Source organism: Crocodylus porosus, unplaced genomic scaffold (assembly GCF_001723895.1).
Source record: "Crocodylus porosus isolate Cpor-Errol unplaced genomic scaffold, CroPor_comp1, whole genome shotgun sequence".
Lineage (NCBI taxonomy): Eukaryota > Metazoa > Chordata > Crocodylia > Crocodylidae > Crocodylus > Crocodylus porosus.
The window spans coordinates 44,722,530-44,744,436 of record NW_017728943.1 but is presented as its reverse complement, the minus strand read 5'-3'; the positions used below and the strand labels follow the sequence as shown (position 1 = coordinate 44,744,436).

General features: G+C 40.8%; 1 protein-coding gene across 3 annotated transcripts in view; it reads right to left on the bottom strand.

The window, feature by feature from the left end:
* The window catches only part of PPP4R3B (protein phosphatase 4 regulatory subunit 3B), a 43,658-nt gene that overhangs the window by 4,957 nt on the left and 16,794 nt on the right, over positions 1 to 21,907 (bottom strand). For 2 of the 3 annotated variants that reach the window (XM_019549257.1, XM_019549259.1), the window contains 11 exons: positions 18,615 to 18,692; positions 17,063 to 17,179; positions 13,837 to 13,953; positions 12,983 to 13,132; positions 11,645 to 11,747; positions 9,636 to 9,677; positions 7,936 to 8,094; positions 5,659 to 5,828; positions 2,535 to 2,674; positions 1,691 to 1,875; positions 728 to 930 (listed from right to left, as the gene is read on the bottom strand). In XM_019549257.1, the coding sequence (XP_019404802.1) occupies positions 728 to 930; positions 1,691 to 1,875; positions 2,535 to 2,674; positions 5,659 to 5,828; positions 7,936 to 8,094; positions 9,636 to 9,677; positions 11,645 to 11,747; positions 12,983 to 13,132; positions 13,837 to 13,953; positions 17,063 to 17,179; positions 18,615 to 18,692 (1,464 nt within the window). The remainder of the gene's footprint in view (positions 1 to 727; positions 931 to 1,690; positions 1,876 to 2,534; positions 2,675 to 5,658; positions 5,829 to 7,935; positions 8,095 to 9,635; positions 9,678 to 11,644; positions 11,748 to 12,982; positions 13,133 to 13,836; positions 13,954 to 17,062; positions 17,180 to 18,614; positions 18,693 to 21,907) is intronic. The other variant, XM_019549258.1, reaches the window with a different exon arrangement.

Genomic DNA, 21,907 nt, shown 5'->3' with positions numbered 1-21,907 from the left:
CTTGCGAAGCTGAAAAGTATTAACATTTAAATAGTCTTTTATTATTTAAAATGGGTTTGCGAGGTGCTTAATACTTCCTTAATTTAGTCCTGAGAATCCCCATCTTGCTCCCAACACTATTTACACTTCCCTTTTTAAAAGTCATGAAATGAATGTTCTTCTAGGCTGTGGGTCTGATGAGTTGCCAATTTATAAACCACTGTTTTTAGGATGACTCTGTGAAATTGCTACAAATGACTCCCTTCTACTTGCATGATCTGAAGAGCTTATGGGTCAGAAACTGAAACTGGACATTTAACAGAGCTTTACATCACCAGGAACTCAAGTATCAACTAGCTCCCCTTCCTTGTGTGTCTGCTTAACATGATCATGGATTCCATGACAGTGATTCCACCAAACAGACGACTGAGAAAAAAAAGGCTGCATTACATACGCCACATCATTAAGTAGTATGAGAAACATGTTGGGGCACAGAATTAACTACATTATGACTGCAATAGTCAATTATTTGGAAACAAGTCACTTTATATGCAGAAAATGCAGGTTTGGTGATTACAGCTGCCACAATTTATAAGCACTATGCAGCTGTAAAATGGTTTGTAGCAGGGTCTGACAGAGTAAGATTTAATATAGTCCAATCAATGGTTTCACTAAGAGGTTTTGGATATTACAAACAGCTCATATCCCTTCTTTTTCTGGAGTACAGAAGCTTTGCTTTTACTCTCACCTTAGTGGCTGTTACTGCTGTAGTCAAGTTTGCATTCTTTGATGAAGAGCCATTAGAGTTTGTTGGTGACGTCTGAGCTGCTACAGATTTACTGTTTGTACTATTTGCTCCATTAGCGGCACTGGCAGAGTGGGAAAAAGTAAATTTGAATCCGCCAGCAGAAGTCCTTTTTGGGAGGTTCTCTTTGTCTTCACTCTCTTTAGCTGAAAGACAAAAAAGTTCATACTGAGCATACAACAGTTGTACAGTATTTTTACTAATGTGCACCCTTAATATAAAGACTGTAAAGAAGGGAATGTGGAGCTGAACTAAATTCACAAGCCACATGGCACCTCCCCTCTCCCTCTAGAACTAGGGTGCATGTCTCAGGGAAGGAACTGATTTCCAAGTTGGAATGGCAGCACTGGGCTGTGCTCACAGAGGTAAAGGCTCCAGCTGCATGCAGCAGGGACAGAATCCCCTTGGTCAGCATCTGTGTCCCGTCCCCACCCCTGCTGCACAGCGAGCAACTACAGATTTAACCCTCTCTCAGGCTTAATTCGGCTGGCTGCAAAATGGCTAAACCTGTAGCTGTTGGCAGAGCAGCAGGGAGAGGGACAGTGACAGTGAAGAAGGGGCTTTGAACTGGTGGCATGGCAGGAAAGGCTCTGGAAGTATCTTTCTCCATGCTGTCTTCCCATAACAAGGAACATGTCTTATTTGGGAGTGTGCATATGCAAATAAATATGGTAGGTCAAGCCAAAATAAACGTGTACAATCAAAAGGGTTTGTTAAGAAGGTAATAGCAACTTCAGTTCACACTACAAACTTACAGTTAATTTACTGATGAGAATACAGATCACTCCTTAGGATTCAAAGAAGGAAACTGCTAATGTGTTAACACAAGACAGTCCACAGAGGGACCAATCACACAATATACAATGATTAGAATTTTCATTTGTGTAGATCTGAAATTAGAAATACCTTTTTTAGTTTCCATAAATTTTTCATAACTATCTGGAAAATCATCCTCTGGTTTTGATTTCTCAACTGGAGGTACAACAGCTTCACCTTCTTCCTCTTCATCTTCATTGAACCACATTTCCTCATCCTCCTCTAAAGCTCTTGCATCTCTGCGAAATCTGTTGCTCCGCAATATAGATGGAACACTGTAAGAAATACCACAAAATGACTCAAGTTCTGTCGGTGGTTCACAAACTCAAAACACCCATGTCTCATTAACATAATATAGATTAACGCCCCCTCATCCAAACAACAGCAAACTTAATTAGCTTAATGGAAAGTTTCTGGTGCCTTAAGATATATAGTGAAGACAATCCAGCATAATTCACTTAATTAAGTCCCAGTGTCCTCTTTCTAGGCACTAATATAAATCAATAAATAAAAATCCAAACAAAGCACCAAAAAGTAAATTTGAATCTGCATGACAAAAGTTTCACAGAGAATTCTACTCACCTTTTCCAAATTCTTGTAATGATTTAAAAAAACCTATTCCTAGTTATGTTATACAGGTACATATTGCTGTGTCCTAAGAACAGCCAAAAAATGTAGCTTCGTTCAGTTTCTTTTGTATTTCTGCAAATTTTCAACAAGAAAAAGAATTCTTCCAACCCTCATCCAAGAATTAATTATTTAACATGACAAGCTCTACAAATCCTAATATTGTACAGTCATGTTGTGTGGAAATAAGAACATGAAATATTAAGTCACCGAACATACAATACAACTAGTTTGAGAAATCCTCTAGGAAGAGCAGTGAGGGATATTACAATAATTTTAGCCTCAAGATATATGAACAATACAATACCTGTTCAACTTCTGATTCTGTCTGTCTTTTTCTTGTTCATATTTAGTCTTCAGTCCCTTGAATGTCTGAACGTATTCAATGGATTCAAGTGCATTATAAAAGTTTTCAACTATATGTGCAATAAGTGACTTGATATCTTCCTGCATAAGCACAAAACAATATTTAAATTGTTAAGATGTAAAAGATCAAAGGTTTTCATGAAAGCTAAGAGCATTTTACTACAATTATCAACTCCTTTCCCAAAATGGGGAGGGAAGGGAAGGGAAATTACTCTAAGAGACAGCTGAGGATGCTATTTGAAGTTCCTCTTCATGGGGGTGGGGAAGGAAATCAATCTCTACAAACATTTCTGCTTATTTAAACATAAACAGAAGGATAACCTTTGGATTAATATAGTGCTTATTTCTAACTTCCTGCCCCATTCCCCTTTGTGGTATCAATATGAATTTGTGGAGGGATGCATCTATTGCCTTTCATGCCCTTTATGTGAAAAATAAAAAGCAAAAACAAATAAACTGGGGATAAAAACTTAATTTTGTATATACTGTATTCACCCAAATCCAAGATGACCCTGAATTTAAGACATCCACGCACCCCCAATAACTAGATTCGAGACATGTACATTTTAAAATAAATTTAAAACAACCCTTCCAGACATGGAAAATTTGTCTCCTCCCACCACTGTAGTAGGGCAAGCAGCAGCAGGGGGACAGAGGTAGTCAAGCAGGCTGCCTCCTCTTGCTTCCTACCCATCCTACCCCACAATTACTCTCCCCTGCTGCCTGCCCCACCTCCCCCTCCCTCTCAGCCTGGGGCCTGTATCCCTTGGAATCTGGTCCTCCTTCCCACCTTCCCTCCCTCCCTCCTCGGAGCCAGGGACAGAGCTGCTGCCACTGCTGATGCACAGCCAGGGAGGTGCTAGGAGGCCACACATGCTCCATGCCAGAGCAGGGCCCAGCTGGAGTCAGAGCAGTGACAGAAACGTAAGTGGCAGGGGGCTAAGGTGGAGGAGAGGCAGTGAGGGGGTGGTGATGGGGAGCAGCAGTTGTGATGCCAACTTGAATTGGAGTTGTAGCCTAGCTGCTGGCCTCCTCCCGGAAGTTGAATTCAGGGGGTGGGGTGGGAACACGCCCTTATATGCAAACAAATACAGTAATCTTTTGGGTTCGTAGTAAGGGGCAAGAACCGGTAGTTCCCAAGCAGTATGTGATGTGCTGACGCAGTTCAGCTGTTGTGTCTCTCCACGCTCAAAGGCTGTGTCCAGATGAGCACGGATGTTTGTTTCCTGGGGACAGCTTGTGCCACTGCTACTGCCCTGCCACTCTGTTGGCCCCAGCAGCCTTACCCTGGGTCTTGGGGGCCCTGGGGACCTGCAGCACTCCCAGACCTGGGAGCCTGGTTGGCAGATGGAGCATGGCTCCGACTGGCCAGGCTCCAGTTTTGGGCAGTGCATGTTGCTGCCATGTGCACCACCCTGATTTTTTTTTTGCATGGGTTTTAAAGCCCCCCACACTGCAAGGCAGCAGTAGGGGGGACACCTGCATGTGCAGTGTATGGCCCTGCACAGAGGTGTGTACTGTACTACATACTGCACGTCCACATTTGTTTGGATGCAGCCAAAGCATTCAAGTTTGAATTGTTTGAAAACCCCACGTACAAGAGCGGTAGCTACAGCAAGGATGCAGAGGCCAGTCTTCTACTCACAAAACGCTCCTACACTTACTAAGAGATGTGTATATCCTGAAGGCATTCATACCAAATAAGCCATCCCAGGTGTTCCTACGATGCCTCTTCTCTCCCCAAACAGCACAGCTAGTTTGCTGGTCCTGCTTCCACTAATACTGTCTCCATTCTGTTTCTCCTCTGAAGGCATGCTGAGCATGAGCACCTGGTCTAAAAATTAACACTCCTCTAGTCTGTGGTGATTTTCAGGGAGGCTGTTCGCCAGTTCCAGGTTTTCAGCACTGGGGCTAAACATGCTCCCCGAATTAGTGAAAAATTCTAAATACGACCAGTTTCTGACGGGTACTGCTAGCTGCTTGGGACTACTGCTGTTAGCTGCCTCCTTTCACCCACAACACCGAGACCTATTTTCATGCGAGACTTCCTAGGTCAGAAACAGTCTGCTTTACTTTGTTGATCTTCAGGGTGAACAGCAAGGACCACCCATTTAATTAGGTTTTGGGAAGGAAACGAAAGTGGGCAACCCAATTTTAATTTTTTGAGCATACAAATGATACCATGTTAGACTCCTTCAGTCCTATTTACATCCACTTGCTCACCAGGTAACTTATACCATCCTAGCTCAGCTCTTTGGAATTGGGTCCAATAGCTGTGGTCTCTAACATTTTGGGGCACTATCTGCAAGACAAACTAGTTTGAGAGACTGGAACTTGCCCATTTTGGCTTCCAATCAAGAATTTTCAATTACTCACCACCAGGTACTGGCCATGAGTAAAACAACAGCCCCAAATGAGGCAAGTAACAGCCTTCTCTCTCCTCCTCACACATAGGATTGCCAGGAATGCCTATGGGCGAGTGGAAGGCCTTTAATGTATGCCCTATCTGGTCAAAAAGCACAAATAGATACTTATATTTCCATCTAACAACAGACATTTAAAAACTCCAAAAAACCTCTAGATGTATTAGTACCAAATTACATTTACCCCCCAAAATAGCAATTATTACACCAGGCAGCTGACTGATGGGTGCATCACTTATGCTATTTTCACTCCATCACTAAAAATATATAAACTTGGATACCCATTTAATAGGAACGGGTTACGAAAACTAAAATCAACCCTCTTTTCTTGCTAGACCAGAGATCCTTGTCAACACTATTACAAAGTACTTCTAGTTCAGATAAACAGACTATTATGTTTTCAGCCTTTTAGACACTACTGTTTTGTTTATATACCATCTTCAATCCAAATATGGATGACCAACCAATATTATGAGACAATAATACTCAAACACATGGACGAACAATGCTATTTTGTGACCAATCATTAACTTTGAAATTTGTCAGAGCTATAACCTACGTGATGTGCGTTATCCACATTTTGTGTTAACATGTAACATTGTGCTATACCTGAAACTGTTTTAAAGACCTGATTTAACTTACCACTCTAATGAATTCAAACAGCTCAATTACAGCAGAGTTCAGCAGATTGTACCTAGTTCCATTATCCAAAAGAGCATTTATGACTGGCTCAAACAAGTTTCCCTTGGTGATATAGCGGTTATAAAATTCATCCTTTAGGCCAATTATCCTCCTCATGAAACGAAGAGCACCTAAAGTTAAAAAAAAGTTATTAGAAAAATGTTTCACAGCAGTACAATAATTTGGGGTCCATATTCTCATATTAACAAAAATTCCACAGACTTCATAACAAGCCAAAGCAAAGGGCAGATCAACAACAAAAGGGTACTGAACATTTTCTGACTGGTTCAAAATCAGCATCTACCAACTGTCTTTTTCCTATTAGGAAAACACTTTGGTTTGCATTCCTTGTGCACGCAAACCAACACAACTCATCCAGTTACTTCCATACACCAGCAATAATCTTTAGTACATTTGAGGCCCTAGACAGAGGAGCATACCCAGTGATATAAATTTACCATCTTTTTTCACATACAACATAAACCTTTTTCTCCAAAAGCAGATCCTGAAAGCTAGGGGAAGCTGATTTTCTGTCAGGAATAGAAGCACCCTGTTTTGATTTCTGCTTTAGAGCAGCGTTTCTCAACCTGTGGGTCATGACCCAAAAGTGGGTTGTAAAAATATATGAAAGGGTGATGAACAAACTTTAAAAATGGATTCTCTTTTAAAGGTGAAAATCGTGGAAACCCGTGGCTTTTCCGTTACAGGCTGGCAGGGTTTCAGCCTGCTTAGGACTGCTTGGAGCCCCCCTACCCCACACACCCACCCCTTGCCCTCCACACTGGGGGCAGCAGGTCAGGAGTGAGAGGCATTGGGTTGGGACTGGGCATGGATGTTTACAAAAGAAGGTTGAGAACCACTGCTCTAGAGTGTAGCTGCCTGAATATTAATACCAGATATGCTGAAGGAGTTGATTTACTTAATGCTTTATTGTTCTTCTTCCCATGGGTGTTAACTGTCTCATTTTTAATGGTCTTGATGTTCCACTAATTTTGCAATGTTGCTGTCTGCTAGCTAGCTGCTCTGATCTCTCCCTTCCTGTTTCACAGCCCTGGAAGTTCTTTCCAAAATCAATGATCCACCCATGAAGAACAATCTTCAGCTAGGGTGTCAAAAGTTTAGATAAAAAGGAAAGGGAAGGCAAGTCACCTGAAGCTTAAGTTCTGTCCCTCATCTATGCAGCTATAACTCTGGAAAACATTTTTTTTTTCATTCTGCCTTTCAAAAATAAGGTGTGCATAATATTCTGAGACATGTCTGTAAGAAAGTAAATTACACTATGAACAACAGAGATGGTGCAGCTATCTATCCCCAAAGTACCTCAACATAATATGCAGCTATTATCTGTTGCTTGCCTTTGACAAATAGGATGGACACAGATTAAACCCAACAGATGTAGCTTTCACTCCTAGAATTTTACCCGATTTTTTCAGAGATAATTCCCACTGCCGGATTAGGCAAATTTACCCCACCACAGGTTTGTGTTCTCTGTGCAAGTACTTTTTTTTTATATTTTTATTTATTTTTATACACACACACACACACACACACACACACACACACACGACTATGAAAGTTTTGTCTGTCCAGCCTCCGAGGATAAGGCCTGCAATTCATTTTTGTTCTCATTGCTGGCTGGCTTTAAGATGTGAACTTGGTATATCGTTCCCTATGTAGCTTGTTATACAAATGTCTGGTAATTTTTATTTAATTTCACATCAACAGAAAGAGATGTTCCTCTAGTGTTGCAATGCTGATGCAAAGAAATTCCCATTTAAATGACAGTAAATATTAGAGGATAGATAACTCTTAATCTCACATACAGAGCTGACATAATAATTTCAGAGTTGGGAACAAATGACCAACCCATCTTCCAACCACACATTTCAGTAATGTAACCAGGGACCTGTGCCACTTTTGCCTTTTTCAATAATTAAGCAACATTGGGTACACTTATCCAACACAACTGCTTTTGTGCCTTTTCTGTTAGACTGGAAAACTTTGGTCCTTTCAGATTTTTACTGATACACTTCTATGAACTACAAAATCATGTCTCATTTCAAATTCATATTTCTTAACAATGCTGCTTTAACAAAGATTAAGATAGTATCATTGCAAGATACCAATTATAAAATTGTATACAAATTCTGCACATTTTGAGCAACACAAAGAGAAAATATTTCAGTAGTAGAAATATAGACAATCTTGAAATGAAAGTACATTGTCACTGTTACTTACATAAAGCCAAAAACGTGTGTTTTGAATTCATCAAGACCAACACTCTTCTTAACAAATCTTTGTTCATAATATAGTTCTTGATGTGATACGTATGGTGTTCCACACAAAAGGTGAGCAGTTCCAAAATTAAGGCGAGCAGCTGTGCTGTTTGATAATTATCTATAAGAAAAAACTAACTGAATCAGGAATCTAAATTTTGAAAACTTTTCAATGCACTCGCAACACATGACAAAGCAGTCTCATTATTAAGAGCTCAAATGACTATGGCTTTATTTACCTAATTTGATTTTTCAATGGATCATTCTAGCTGTCTAATTTATGCCTCGCTTAAGTACTGGAGAGTGAAAAATCTGTTTGATATCTTTGCCTTGGAATAAAATATAGCAGTGGAGATCTACCTCTTGAGCACAACTGAAAAGACAAGTGACCTAAACTTGAAAATTAAGCCTTTATGAAGACATGAAAAAACTCCATATTCCTACTGGGGGAAAATCAAAGAACGATTTAACTTGCACAAGAGAATGCAGACTAAATCAGAGAAAAAACAAGTCCAGACTAGTCTTCTAAGCAGCAACTTAGGTGAAGTTCCTCAAAAAGTTGGCTAAGAAGTTTTCTAGTGTGCTGTGTCAGAAACAGAGCCCACATTCAATTAATATCATGCCACATCCAATTCTTACTATGAGAATTGAAGAGAAAATTCAGTGTGAACAAAAGCTCAATTTTGGCCAACTGAACTTTAATTGCAAGTTGAATTACCTCCCAGAGAGGTCAGAAAGATAGGTCAAGACAAAAGCCTAAATGGATAGACAAGGAGGGGTGTTTTTAGAGACAATTTAACAAGATTTTTCCAAGAAGCTGGAGCTATGTGTTTGAAATTCTGGTAAACCCCTTGACACTCTAGACTCCTCGAAGATTGTATACTCATCCTCCTTTTATCCTGAGGGTCTTATTAGCAGCTTCAAGTCTGTAACAAACATAATCTGAGGGTGGGGTAGACATGTAACACAGAATGCTTAGAGTCCGTATGTAAGGCCACGTAGCTCAGTTGGTTACAACATGGAGCCAAATAACATCAAGGTTGCAGGTTCAATCCTCAGTTGGACTAGATTATCTTGAGGTCCCTTCCATCTTATGAACCATAAGGGTGACCTTGTTCAGAGTGAACCAATTCAAGCGTTTGATTTTCCAGGTACACATGAGTCACTTCAAACCAGTTTAGACAGGCTTACATGTCTGTCTGCTTCAGATTTAAACTAGTCTAAGCATTATGTGCATCCATACCTGAGCTATTAACATGAGTGTCAGGGGTCATTTTATCTGCAGTACTGAACATCAGCACTGGATTAAGCTTTGGGAAAAGATGAATCTATAACATCTCACAGAAGTTTCTTCCTTAAATTTCAAAATACAAATGATCTGATCTTGCAATGGAGCACTTCATCTTGATACAGAAAGAAAACAATATTGAAAAGAGGTATGAAGCAAAGTAAAAAGAAAATGAAGCTTTCTTGTTTCTCTGGTGGCTGAGAAGAAACAGGATTTTTAAATCTAAGCTCTTAAGGGTTATTTAATAATATAACAGTGGACCTACCTGACATCCCTTTTCTGATTCATACTAGAAGTACCCTATGTTGAATATTCTCCTTTACATAGGTAACATTTTGGGGAGCAATCTACAAAATATAAAGACCCGCACTTACCAGGACAAATTGTGTTACTTTTGTTGGACCCGACTACAGCATCTGATAAACAAAAGTCAACAGACATTTTCAAAAAGGGTCTATTTAATACCACAGACAAATAATTTTACTAGCTTTAATCAACTGACAGTATAATAAAAAAAAAAGTTTAAGAACTTATACAGAAAACAGTCTAATAGTAACATATTAGGCACAATTTCTGTATGATCTTTTCAAATTACAAATCTTGTATTTTAACTGAATGCTTACAAGATTTAACATTTGGGAATAACAGTGAATTCCCAACAAAATAGTACTCATCTAAAATTTCTCAACTGACACTTCTACAATGAATGCTACATACATAGAACAAAACAGAATATGCATTAAGTAGTTAAAGAATACCTGCTAACCAATTCAGTGAGATATTCTCAATAAAATGTGACACCATTATTTTAGCCAGCAGCAAAACTTATCTGATACACAGCCTTTCCAGCCATTAAAGGAGGGATTATAAATCGCACAAAGATGCATTTCAGTTTGTAAAGCATCTCAGAGACAAAGGCCCTATACTAGGGGTGAGCAAAATGGTGGCTCCTCCCCGCGTTGCTGTGGCCAGTTTCCATGGAGACCCAGGAACAGTGGGACCAAGGTTTCCATGGAGACTGGCCCAAGCAAAGCTGGCAAGGCACACAGCTGAGTGGGGAATGCTCCAGGGCTGGGGCTCTGTGGCGGTGACAGCATGGTCCAGAGATGGCACTGCCTGCATGCCCCTGCCTGTGGTGTGCGAGCAGCAGATTGCAACTCTGCCCTGCCTCTGGCCCGGATGGTTACTGCCACCAGATCCCAGCCCTGGAGCAGCTCCCCACCCAGCCACCCACCCCACCAGTACTGCTGAGGCTAGTCTCCATGGAAACCCTAGCAGGGCACTGCCAGGGCCGTGCTGCTCCTGGGGTCTCCATGGCAACTGGCCACAGCAATGCAGGCACGGGATGCTGGGAAATGGAGTCTGCTATGGGCCTGATTTGGTCCACGGGCCAGACTTTGCCTGCCCCTCCCCTAGACACATTTTATTTGAAGTGCTCTGAAGAGCAACTATACCAACATGCACAGCTAAAGCAGTGCTTAAAAAAGACCTTCAAGAAATGAGGAACATCTCTGAAGCGCTTCCTGAAGTAGTGTGACAGTGCTCCCCAGTCTCTGAGAAGGGGATGGGGGAGAACAGGGTAAAACACCAGCCAGCCCTCTCCCATGTTCTCAGCTGTCTGTGGAAAACCCCTAAAGACCAAGTAGCATGCAAGGTTATCTCCAGACCCTATGCAGTTCTCCAATTCTGAAGGACAGTTGGGTGTACACAAGAGCACTCATTAGCTGTCTGCCCTGCTCTCCCTCTGTAACAAAGCTATTATTTTATGTGGCATTTCACTATTTTTTGTTTTAATCCAAGACTTAAAAAAAAAAAAAAATGTAAAGAAGAGCTTTAAGTTATGATTCATACAAAAAAGCAAATCATCTTTGACTTACAGTATTTCTACCCCAGTGGAAATTAACAGTGTAAAAATGAGTCTCTGGAACGTGTACCAGTTATTATAATGGCACACTGGGATCAAGTAGCTTTTGGCAAGTGACAAGAAGTTAGGAAGTGGTGAAAGCTCCTGTGAAGCCAGACAAATATTGCTGCATATCAAAAACACTTACGTGGTTTTGAAAGCTACTAAGAAAAAACACTTAATACTACAAATTGATAAGAATACATCTTTGCTGCTGTAAACTCACATGGACAAAACTGCATCAAAGCTGGATCTGCTGTTTTTTTTACTACTATTCAAAGCAGTAAATTATCAAAATAATTTTGGAAAATCCTTGAGCTACAGATATTTTTGCTATCACCTAAAGTGCTCTTCACCTTAGAGATGGCAGGTCTTCATCAACAATACTCCCGTGTCACAACAGAAATCAGTTACTTTACATCTCATATTTTCAACTGATATCAAAACAGAATAAAAAGCAAAACTATTATTTAATCTTACCTTTTTCACATTTGTCTTCTGAAGTATTAGCCAGAAGTGGTGCAGTAAGAACATGCATACAATGGTTGTAGAAGAAATTGAGAAATTCACTTTTCTCTGTTTTCTGAAACAAGTATTTATTTATTAAATACTGGTATTAATTTTGTGCCCTTCTAAAAGTAGCAATATAGTGTCTCACAATACCCTGCAAGTACCCTTTGTACAATTTTGTGCTCATCTTTGCATATATCTATCACTGAACTTTCTTAATAAGATTCCTTCTTTTAAGAAATAATAGCTGCCCACCATAAACCAGCGAAGTCTAATATATTTTTAAAATCTTGGAGACCTACAGTTTGTACGTTATTATTCCACAGAATATTTGGACTTAATATTTAGGCTGAAAGGAACCATCAACATTCTGGGCAAAATTCTAAAGCAAATTAAGAAATACTGGGTGCACCTACACTGCAGAGCTGACTAAGCGGCTTTGCAGTAAAGTGTCACCATCTACATGTGTGTCTGTATTAGGTCGCAGTAAATTAACTAACTCTGCTGCAGGATAACACTGTCCGGAACAAGCACTTTTTCCTACAGCGGAGTAGTTGCATTTGCTGACCTGCGTGTGTAGTGACCAGGGCTGGCTGGGGCACGAGGGTGCTGCAGTGTGGGGACTACCCGCCAGCTACCCCACAGCATAGCACCCTTATATTCCAGCCAGCCCCTCCGTAGCACGATGAGCCTGGGTGGAGCTGCCCCAGTGCTGGCAGGCTGAGTCCCTGGGCCCTCTGCCAGCCTGGGCTGCTCCAACCTGGCTCAGTGTGCTATAGTCCAGGGTTCACATGTAAATGCTGTGCCCAAGAGCAATAAACTCTGGCATGAATGGAATACTAATTGAAGGTGTATGTGCACATACTGAGTACTTACTCACTGATGACAACAAAAACAAAGCACGTACCTGACTAAATATTCCCATATGCTAAATTTTATCACAAAAAATGATTATACAAAGTTGTAACTGCAGTTATTAAAAACACTCTTTTGCAGAGATGCCACATTATAGAACTCATTTTCCATAATTTAATGCAAGTCAGAGCCAGCAGGAGCCAGGACTATTTTAATGCCACTATAATTGGTGTCATTCAAACTATTTCTCTGTATAGCTAACAATTCAGATGTCATATTGGATATACTTGGTTAGCAAATATTTTAGTCAAGACAATAAAAAATATAAAAGTGACAGGCAAGATAATGGGGCGGGGGGAACACACCAAAAAAAAACTTTCCCTTTTTATATCTTTCTGCTAAATAATTATTTAGAGTCCTTGTAAAGTTGTTTAGACAGTAAAGTGTCTTTACCCCTTTGCATTTTCTTACATTAGCTGTGGCCAACATATTCTCTGGATCAATCAGAGTACGTAAGAGCCCCATTAACTGAACAGCACCTCCAAGTTCAGGATCAGTATCACAGATCATTTGTTCAATGACTACATTGATGAGAAGGATATCCTGCAAACAAAGTATGCCAATTATACACAAGCTTTCAGTAATCTAGTGAGATACAGATAGATTCTTTTTTACTATACAGATGGAGTTTTTTTGCTTTCTTGCTGCTGCCCTTAATTTTTTAAATGCAAGCTTTAAAAGTCAACAAATCACATTATTTCAAACATTGAATTTGAAATGTGGAAGGAAAGAAACAGATCAATTCTCAGAGGTGCAAATAAATTTAAAGTCATTTAATTTTCATCTCTCCCTCCCATCGTCCCCCATCTGTCTCTAGAAGGCAGAGTTAATGTTGCTTGGGTGACTTAACTAAGCATTTCTGTCAGATTTGTATTTGGGCTTTTCCATAAAATGCAACTTGAAATCCAAGTTTTCCTCCATTTCCTTATTTACATACAAGTACACTGACCTTTAAATCTATCCCAAGGCAGTTTTATCATGAAAGCTAGCACTGACCCTGAATTTCACCTAGCAACTCAAACATTTATGGCAGAATGCAGAGTGTGTGCGTTCCCATCATCCTCACCCTGTTAGTAGTAATTAGCACACAGCTGTCAGCTTTCTTCCTGCTAAGAACTGTTTAGCACTTAAAAAAATTATATCTGACTTAAAAAACTGAGTTCTCAAATTTAGGAATGATGAAGTATTCTTTTCACAAATATAATCTACATATATATGTTTCTGAAGTTTGGAAGATTCTTACTTACATCATCACTCTGTTGAGCTTCTTGCATTACAAATTCTCTGACCATTGATGGACTAAATTCTACTAGATAAGAAAATATATCCGTAGCAGCAGATCTAACTTGCAAATCATCCATACCCTAATAAAAATAAGATCACTTTATTACAGATAAACTATGTGAAGTAGGATAGCATGCTATGACAACATCAAAATTCCCAGTGAAATATAATTGTGCCTATATAATATAGTCTGGTTTTTGTATTTTTTTTTTTCCCCCAAGAAAACTCTCACCATTATTGAGAAAGCTAGTGAAGATCTGTATATACTGCAGTGGTGCTCAACTCTCCAGCCTGAAGTGATCCCCACAGGTCTGGAAATTTGGTGGTGGGGGGTGCAAGGGCACTGTTAACTGCTGTGACTTTGGCTCTTGGAGTTGTGGCAATTAACACTGCCACCAATCCCTCACTGGCAAATTCACAAACTCAGAGAGTGCCTCTGCAGGCCAGTTAACACAAGCCTGCAGAGCACGTCGCTCCATGACCAGACACAGAATGCCAGCTGCACACTGGCCCTGGCCCGCAGACTGGCCCTAACCCATTCATCAGGCTCATGGGGTTGGAAAGCTGAGTACCACTGGTACATTTTGTGGCCATAAAACAGAAAAGCAGTAGACAAAAACCGATGTAGTTCTAGAAACCATAGTATCTGGTTACTAATATTTAGGGACCTACCAAATTTGCCATTTCATGGATTCCATAAAATCCAGGCAATGCCCATGAAATCTGTGGAAAACCCCTGCCCCGTGCCCGCACCTTCCCCACCTCCAAACACCTCATTGAGCGCTGAGGCAACTTGCTGGGAAAGGAAGGGGGGGGGAGGGGGTGGGAGTGCTGCCTGGCTGCTGCCCTTGCCCCTTGCTGCTGATTGGCTGCAAGTAAGGATGCACCAATAAAGATTTTCTTGGCCGATACCACTAGTCGGTTATTCACCAGGCATACTGCCTAATATCGATCTGAAAGCCGATTTACAGGAACGTAGCCAGGCAGTGTGGAGAGCAGCTCCCTGCAGATAAGTCTATGGGGAAAGGGGCTGGGGGGAGGGGGAAAGAGAGGGGGAAAGGATCGAGGCCCCTATGGTGAGGAAAGGAGTGGGGCAAGGGTGTGAATGGGACACCAGGGGAACAGGACACTGCCACAGGTAGCTTGTCCAGAGTCCCAGCACTTAAAAATGTTGACGGGGTGCTTGAACTAAAGTTCATCGAATGAGCTAGTTCAAATGCCACTGCCACCATTTTCAAGCACTGGGACACTTAACCAGAGTGGAGCCGAGCTGGGCAAAGAGCAGAGGTAGGCTCCCCACTCTGGGCACAAGGCTCTTTGTTTGCTGTTTTTGCCCTGGGAACCACACACTCGCTGTGTGCCTATCCAGAAGTGGGATGCACAGCTTGCCACTGCTGCTGGATGGACAGGGGGTGTGTAGTGAGTGCATGGTTCCTGGGGCAAAGGCAGAAGGGCAAAGAGCCCCGAGCCCAGAGCGAGCAACATGTCTCCATTATTGCCCTGCTCAGCTCTCGTCCCACTCCCCCAGGGTCCCAGTCATCACCCTAACCCAGCCCAAGCCCCTGCTCCACACCCTCCCTCAACATGGGGGTCTTAATCTGCCCCCCCCCACGCCCCTTCCCCTTCATAGACTTACCTTCAGGGTGCTGCTCTCCACACTGCCTGGCAGCGTGCACAGATGTGGCGAATGGGGGCTCTAGCCAGAAGGGGTAAGGCATATCATACTTATCGGTACATTATTAGCTAGCTACACCAGGCAAAAAAAGCTGATAGCAGATAATGTTAACTTCCCCTTTATTGGTGCTGATCTGATACGGCACCACTATATCGGTGCACATCTAACTGCGAGGGCTGTGGATGCATGATGGAAAGTCCTCGCAGCCAATCAACAGTGAGGGGCAGGGTCACACAACTGGCAGGCCCAGCAGACAATCAGTAGTAAGGGGTGGGGCCACTGGGGCCCCTCAGTCAGAGGTACAGCACCACGTTTCACCTGTAACAGCTGCCTGGGCCTGTGCTCTGCCTTCAAAATCAGGGAAAAGCCCTCACAAATTAGGTCAGTCCCTACTAATATTTTATACTCATTACTCTAATTGAATTAATTTGGTGTCAGGCACTCAATAAAGAGGTTTACAAATACATTTTTTAAAAAATCGTATACAGCTATTTTCCAGTTTTTTCATATACAACAATTTTCTTCAAAAAAATATTACACATCCTCGTTCTTGTAATTGGTCCACAACTCAAGGTTTTGAAACGAAACAAACAAGCTTAGGCCTGGAAATATTTGTACTGCTCTGTTAAAGTGCATTATAGTTTTGAAAGGCCATGAGATTAAGATTCCTGCTATATTAATTGTGATGTGTTCAAAAGACATCAGTTGATATGATCTGATGAAATGAGAAAAGCCTGGTACTTTACAATGGGGCAAGGGGGGCAGGGACAACTTTTTGGCAGGGTTGCCACAAATTAGCCCCTGCACCTCCGTCCCTACCTTTGATACCACTCCAATCCCCCTTCCCTGCCCAATCTGCTTCTCTGCTCTGTCACTGTGCTGTTTGTCTCCTCCCTAATCTGCTGCATGCAACACAAAGTCTGCCTGTGCCACTTGCAGTGCATGTTGCAGGTTGGCCACCCCTGCTTTACAGCACTGAGATTTAGAATACTCAGATGCATTTTTATGATAGCGACAGCTACAACTAATGCAAAAGAAAAGAACTTGGCAGGATATTTATGCTTCAACATCTCCAACTTCCCACAGATTAAACATGTAAAGCTGGCACCCCCATCTTTCCAGACCTATACGTATCACGTTTCCAAGCTCTAGCTGAGCTCAAAACTAGCAGTTTCCATGATCTAGCAAGGCCATTTTGGCACCCAAGAAAGAACACACGAAAGACTAAATACTATGAACCAATGGCATTTTAAATCCTTGCTCCATCATCAAAACCAAAACACTAACAGCTGACCATACCACCGGACAGGTTAATTTTTTTAAATTATATCCAACATTTTCAAAGGTCACCATTTTTGAGCGCTGAGCTTGAGATGACTTGGATTTCAGAAATGAAATGAGTATGTTGAATTTGCTCAGTGCATCCAAAAATCTGTACCAAAGTGTCAGATTTGCTTACTCAAAATCAGTGCTCTCCCCACCCATTTTTAAGACTGTTGGAAGGTTTTACTTACCATTACAATTTCAAGAGCGGGAAGAATTCCCAACTTTGCCAAAGTTTTAAAAAATGCGTCTCTGTTCTGGGGTTGTAATGTCTGAGAAAATGCACAAAATTCCTTGAAAAAGTTAACCTGAAATAAATCAAAGAAATACATTAAAAAAATTACACTATAGCAAATAAAAGTATACAAGACTGAACAGAGTAATTTGCCATTTATTGGTAGTAAAAATAAAAGGCAGGACAGAACAAAGCTGAACCTTACATTTAATTACCTGACAAGAAATTGTGCACCACTGCCCGATAATCAAAATGATAAATTTTGCAAAACAATGTCATGTGCATGCTCTATGTCTCCTTGCTAAAAGCAAAACACTCGTGTACTACTCAGTATACTTACTGATTAATAGAAAATTCACAAAAATGAAAATAAAAACTGCAAGCACATGGGCTCAATATTTCACTTATGGAAGAATATTTACAGAATCAGGAAGATGCATATTATTTATTTTTTTTACAAATATGTTGTGGTAACACAGAAAAATGCAAGACCAGAAGAGCAAAATTTCCATTACTGTTCAGTTTTTGTAAACCCCATGTGGAGGGAAAAAAAAGTTTTAACGGACAGAGTTTGCGTATTAGTATAATACATGGGAGACATGCTGTCTTATGGTCTACACTTACTTATGTAGCATAAAGTTATACATCATATTTCATTAACAGAAGCAGAAATACCATGTTTCAATTAAAAGATTCTGGCAGTTTGTGGACCAGCTACAACTGGACAGTTGAACTATACAACTAGGCAAGGGAAACTTGGTAGCAGAGAAAAATGTACAAGAATAAAATGTCAAGCAAGATAATAATACAGGCAAAGACATGGGAGAAAAAAAAAGGAGAGACTGTGTACATGTGTGTAAGATGAGGAGCTTGCTTTTCCCCCCCTCCCATTTCTTTGCTTGTATTAGCTTGCTTGACATTGTTTGCCTGACACTTGACTTTTTGTTGTTCTACATTTTTCTCTGCTTCCCAGCAAGTTGCATATATATCAGGTGAGGAGAGTGTGTGCACGTGCGCATGTGTGTGTATGCACATAATGAAAGCGAGACAGTTCTTATCTTAACTAAGACATTTTGTTCTAATAAGAGGTAAGCCAGTTCAGTGAAGTGACAAGCTTTGAAATAAAAGCCAGAGCAGACAGCTGGAGCACCTCAGCAGTCCTATGCAGTGGTCTGCTGAGGCTCTATGCACCCCCAGTTACTTCCAAATCTTTTATCTTAACAAGTGGGTTAGGGAACCTAACCTTGTAAAATACCTCTAATGTGCAGCTGTTTGCTCAAGACAAACAGTCTTCCTGGACAGAAACAGACAGACACCTACCCCAGTATAACTTTATCCCTTTGTTTTTCCTGAATTAATTCTAACCAGGCTCAAGTAACTACCACTTATAGGGCTGTACATTCTCTCTCCAGACTTATTATACTGGTATAAATTTGTCAAGTGTTCAGGCTCTAAGTCTCTAAATGTTAAAAGTTTCAGAAGAGAAACAAACTCAAGAAAAGACTTACCAATTCACACCGTTTGTCATCATCTGTAGCTTCATCTGTTAACTGTGCAAAAACTTCAGACAAAAACTTTTCATCTTCCTGCATAACACATTATATAACAATTACTATTACACAACACTATTAAAAAAAATAACAAGGCTTTTTCCTGTATAATGTCCGAGGATTTAATTACAAAAAACAAAAAAAAAAAAACAAAAAAAAAACTTTGTTTGGTTCTAAGGCTTAAGTAAATAACTAGTAAATAAACTTCAGTGATACCATTAGCTTAACTTTGTAAGATCGGTCATTTTCATCCCACGTAAAGGAAATTTAAGCATGCATTTCTGAAATGTACTTTAAACACAGTTTGGAAATTTAAGCTCTCAAAATTTAAAATGGGACACACAAGTTGCTTCCAGACAACTCCCATCTAAATCAGTTGGAGGTATGAAGCTGTAGATGAAGGCAGAATCTCTCTTTAAATATTTTAGCCCAGAAATGGAATACATTTCTGCATTAGAGTGAAAACAAGTCTCAGCTCTCAGCATTATGTTTATCCCATTTTGTAGATCAGAAGCAGTGCTAGAAAAATCAAAACTTCTCATATATTAGCACTAAGAACACAGGGTTATTGGTTACCTTTCTGAAATGTCATCAATCTTACATAAATACAAATACAATCTCCCTTATTACCCAACCTATATCCTGCACATTTATTTCAACGGTTCACACCTCTCTCCTCAACTGCATATTTGCCTATATGACCTTCCGATGGCCTCTACATACAGGATCAGAATGAACCATGTCACGTGTGCAACTCCTCTCTGCTGATTCTGCCACCAAGATATGCAACTTTCCAATAAAGCAGACTATTAATCTACTGTCCACACTTCTGAAGCTGTGCTGTTACAGGTATTTGGTCGGGTGTGAGATTTTATACCAACTATGCTGGCATGAAACCTAGCACTGACAGTTACATTTACATCATGTCAGAGTGCCCATATTTGGAAGCTTTTTTGTTTCTATTTAATAATTAGTTCATGTAGGTACACTTGTATATTTATACTGGCAAAAGATTCCTAGCTAGAAAGCACAGAAAAACAGTGTGAAGAACACTATCCCTTTAATTGTCCAAGCATTCTTGATCCTCTCTCCATATACCGTTTGTTCTTTGCATCTCCTGGTATGGGGAGCAAGTCTCAATGTGCTCTTAAATCAAGATGCTATTTTGGTGTTTTTCTTATAAAAAAAATACCACACACACTCTTAAAATGTAAAAACAACATTATATTAGGGTTTAAAACAAAACATGTAATCCACTATATTGAATGAACTATGTTAAAACCCTTTACCTGTGTACCAAGTACACAGGGAAGTAACAGCACCATACCATGAAACACCTACCTGATGCAACATTAATTTGTGACTGTGCTCTTATTCTTATCCCTGCTTTAACATTACAAAAGTTTACTTATTTGCAGAGTAACTGCCATACATGAACAGAATTCTCAAAAAGGTTAGAGTTTAACCATCATCTATTTGAAGAAATGCAATTTACAGGTTACACCATTACAAGACAAAAATACCTGACATTCAAATGAAGCATACCACCACCTCTTTTATTTTTCTTTACTCTTGAATATAAGAATGCTAGACTTTTTGCAAGCAAACAAACTACAGGTTGAGGAACTTCAGCCTGTGTTCAATTCATTAAAAGAAAGAAAAAAAAAGCACCTCTGGACCAAGGTCAGTGGCAAAATGTAATTTAATATACGTCTGTACAAAAGTTTGCTGAAAGCCACTATGGGAGTGAGGGAGGTTTAAAAAAAAAGGATAAGGAAAAGGTAAGTATAGATAGTTATACCAGCAAAGCTCCTGAAAGGTATGCTTCAGCAGCAAGACTGCTTTTGTTGCAGCTGTTAAACTGCATCACCAAGTAACATAAGGTATAATCACCATGAGTCCCTTGGCTGGTGCAGCTTGTCCATTTAAGTTTTTGGTATAGTTTTATCAGGGTAGGAGTGAGTTCACAACAAAAGCAATCTTGCTGCTGAAGCACAGCTTTCAGGAGCTTTGCTGGTGAAGAGTATCTATACTCTTTTTCCTCACTCCCTAACACACTGGTTCTTAACCTATTTGCTAGGGTTGGCCATGTTTGCAGCTCAATGTATGTGAGCTGCACCTCACAGCTGCTGGGGCCATGGGAGCAGGGCCAGGGCCCACAGCCCCCAAGTCCTGGCTGCCACTCATGCAGAGTCTGTGGGACAAGTGGGGGGGCAGATGCAGGTTTCCTGCTGTGGGCTCAGGGCTTTCACCCTGTTGCCTTCCTCCTGAGGTCTCCAGGGCCCAGCAGGTGGGACCTACTGCCAGCAGGTGGGGAGACTCAGTGCTGTTGCCAGGAGTCCAACACTGGACGTGCCGCCATGGCAAGGCACCCTGTGCCTGCCCAGCACAGCAGTAGCAGTGGAGGTCACAACTCTGTGCTGCCAGACATTCAGGGGGCACCTCACCATGGTGGCACAGCTCCTGGCAGCACCACTGAGCCTCTCAGTCCACTCTGCTGTGGAGGACCCCAGGGGGAGGGCAGCAAGGTGAGGAGCCATGAACCTGCATCTGCCTTGCCCACATCTGGGGGGCATGTTTTCCCACACTGTTCAGAAAACCCAGATCCCTGACTAATAAACCACAGGCAGCAATCTTTTTTTTTCTTTTTTTAGCAGGATGTCACATGGGCTGCAGCAGTATGGTGACTGGGCCACATGCAGCCTATGGGCTGAGAACCACTGCTCTAACAAGTATGTTTTAAGATTCCTGCCCCATGCAGCAATTAAGGACCATCTTACTCAGAAAAACTCCTGAATCTGGTATTCTCTCTTCTGCAGCCAGTTAGTGTTAATAATTTAAGTAGTTACTTTATAAAATATTTTATATATCTGCTTTGTTCTTAGCTCAAAATCCTAAAACAGCACCTGTGGATATTTTTATCACCATGATTTGTATTTAAGGAAGGGATCAGGGATTTCATTCTACTAGTTACTCTACAAAACACATTTTGTAACAGGGGAGACTATTTGAAGAGATTTTCTTTTCATTTACATGAATATTAGCCACAGCAGCAGCCACCCAGATCTGCAATAGGTGGTCTATGGAAAGTAGTTTTACGCACAGGAACAAATCAGTATGCATTACTTGTACAAGCAGCATGCCGGACCAACAGCTATCACCTTGGTGTTAACTTAATACTGACAGTTTGGGTTGATTTCATTCTTTTTAGGATTCAGGGTGACAGTGCCTGGGTATAAAGCCAAGCTGAC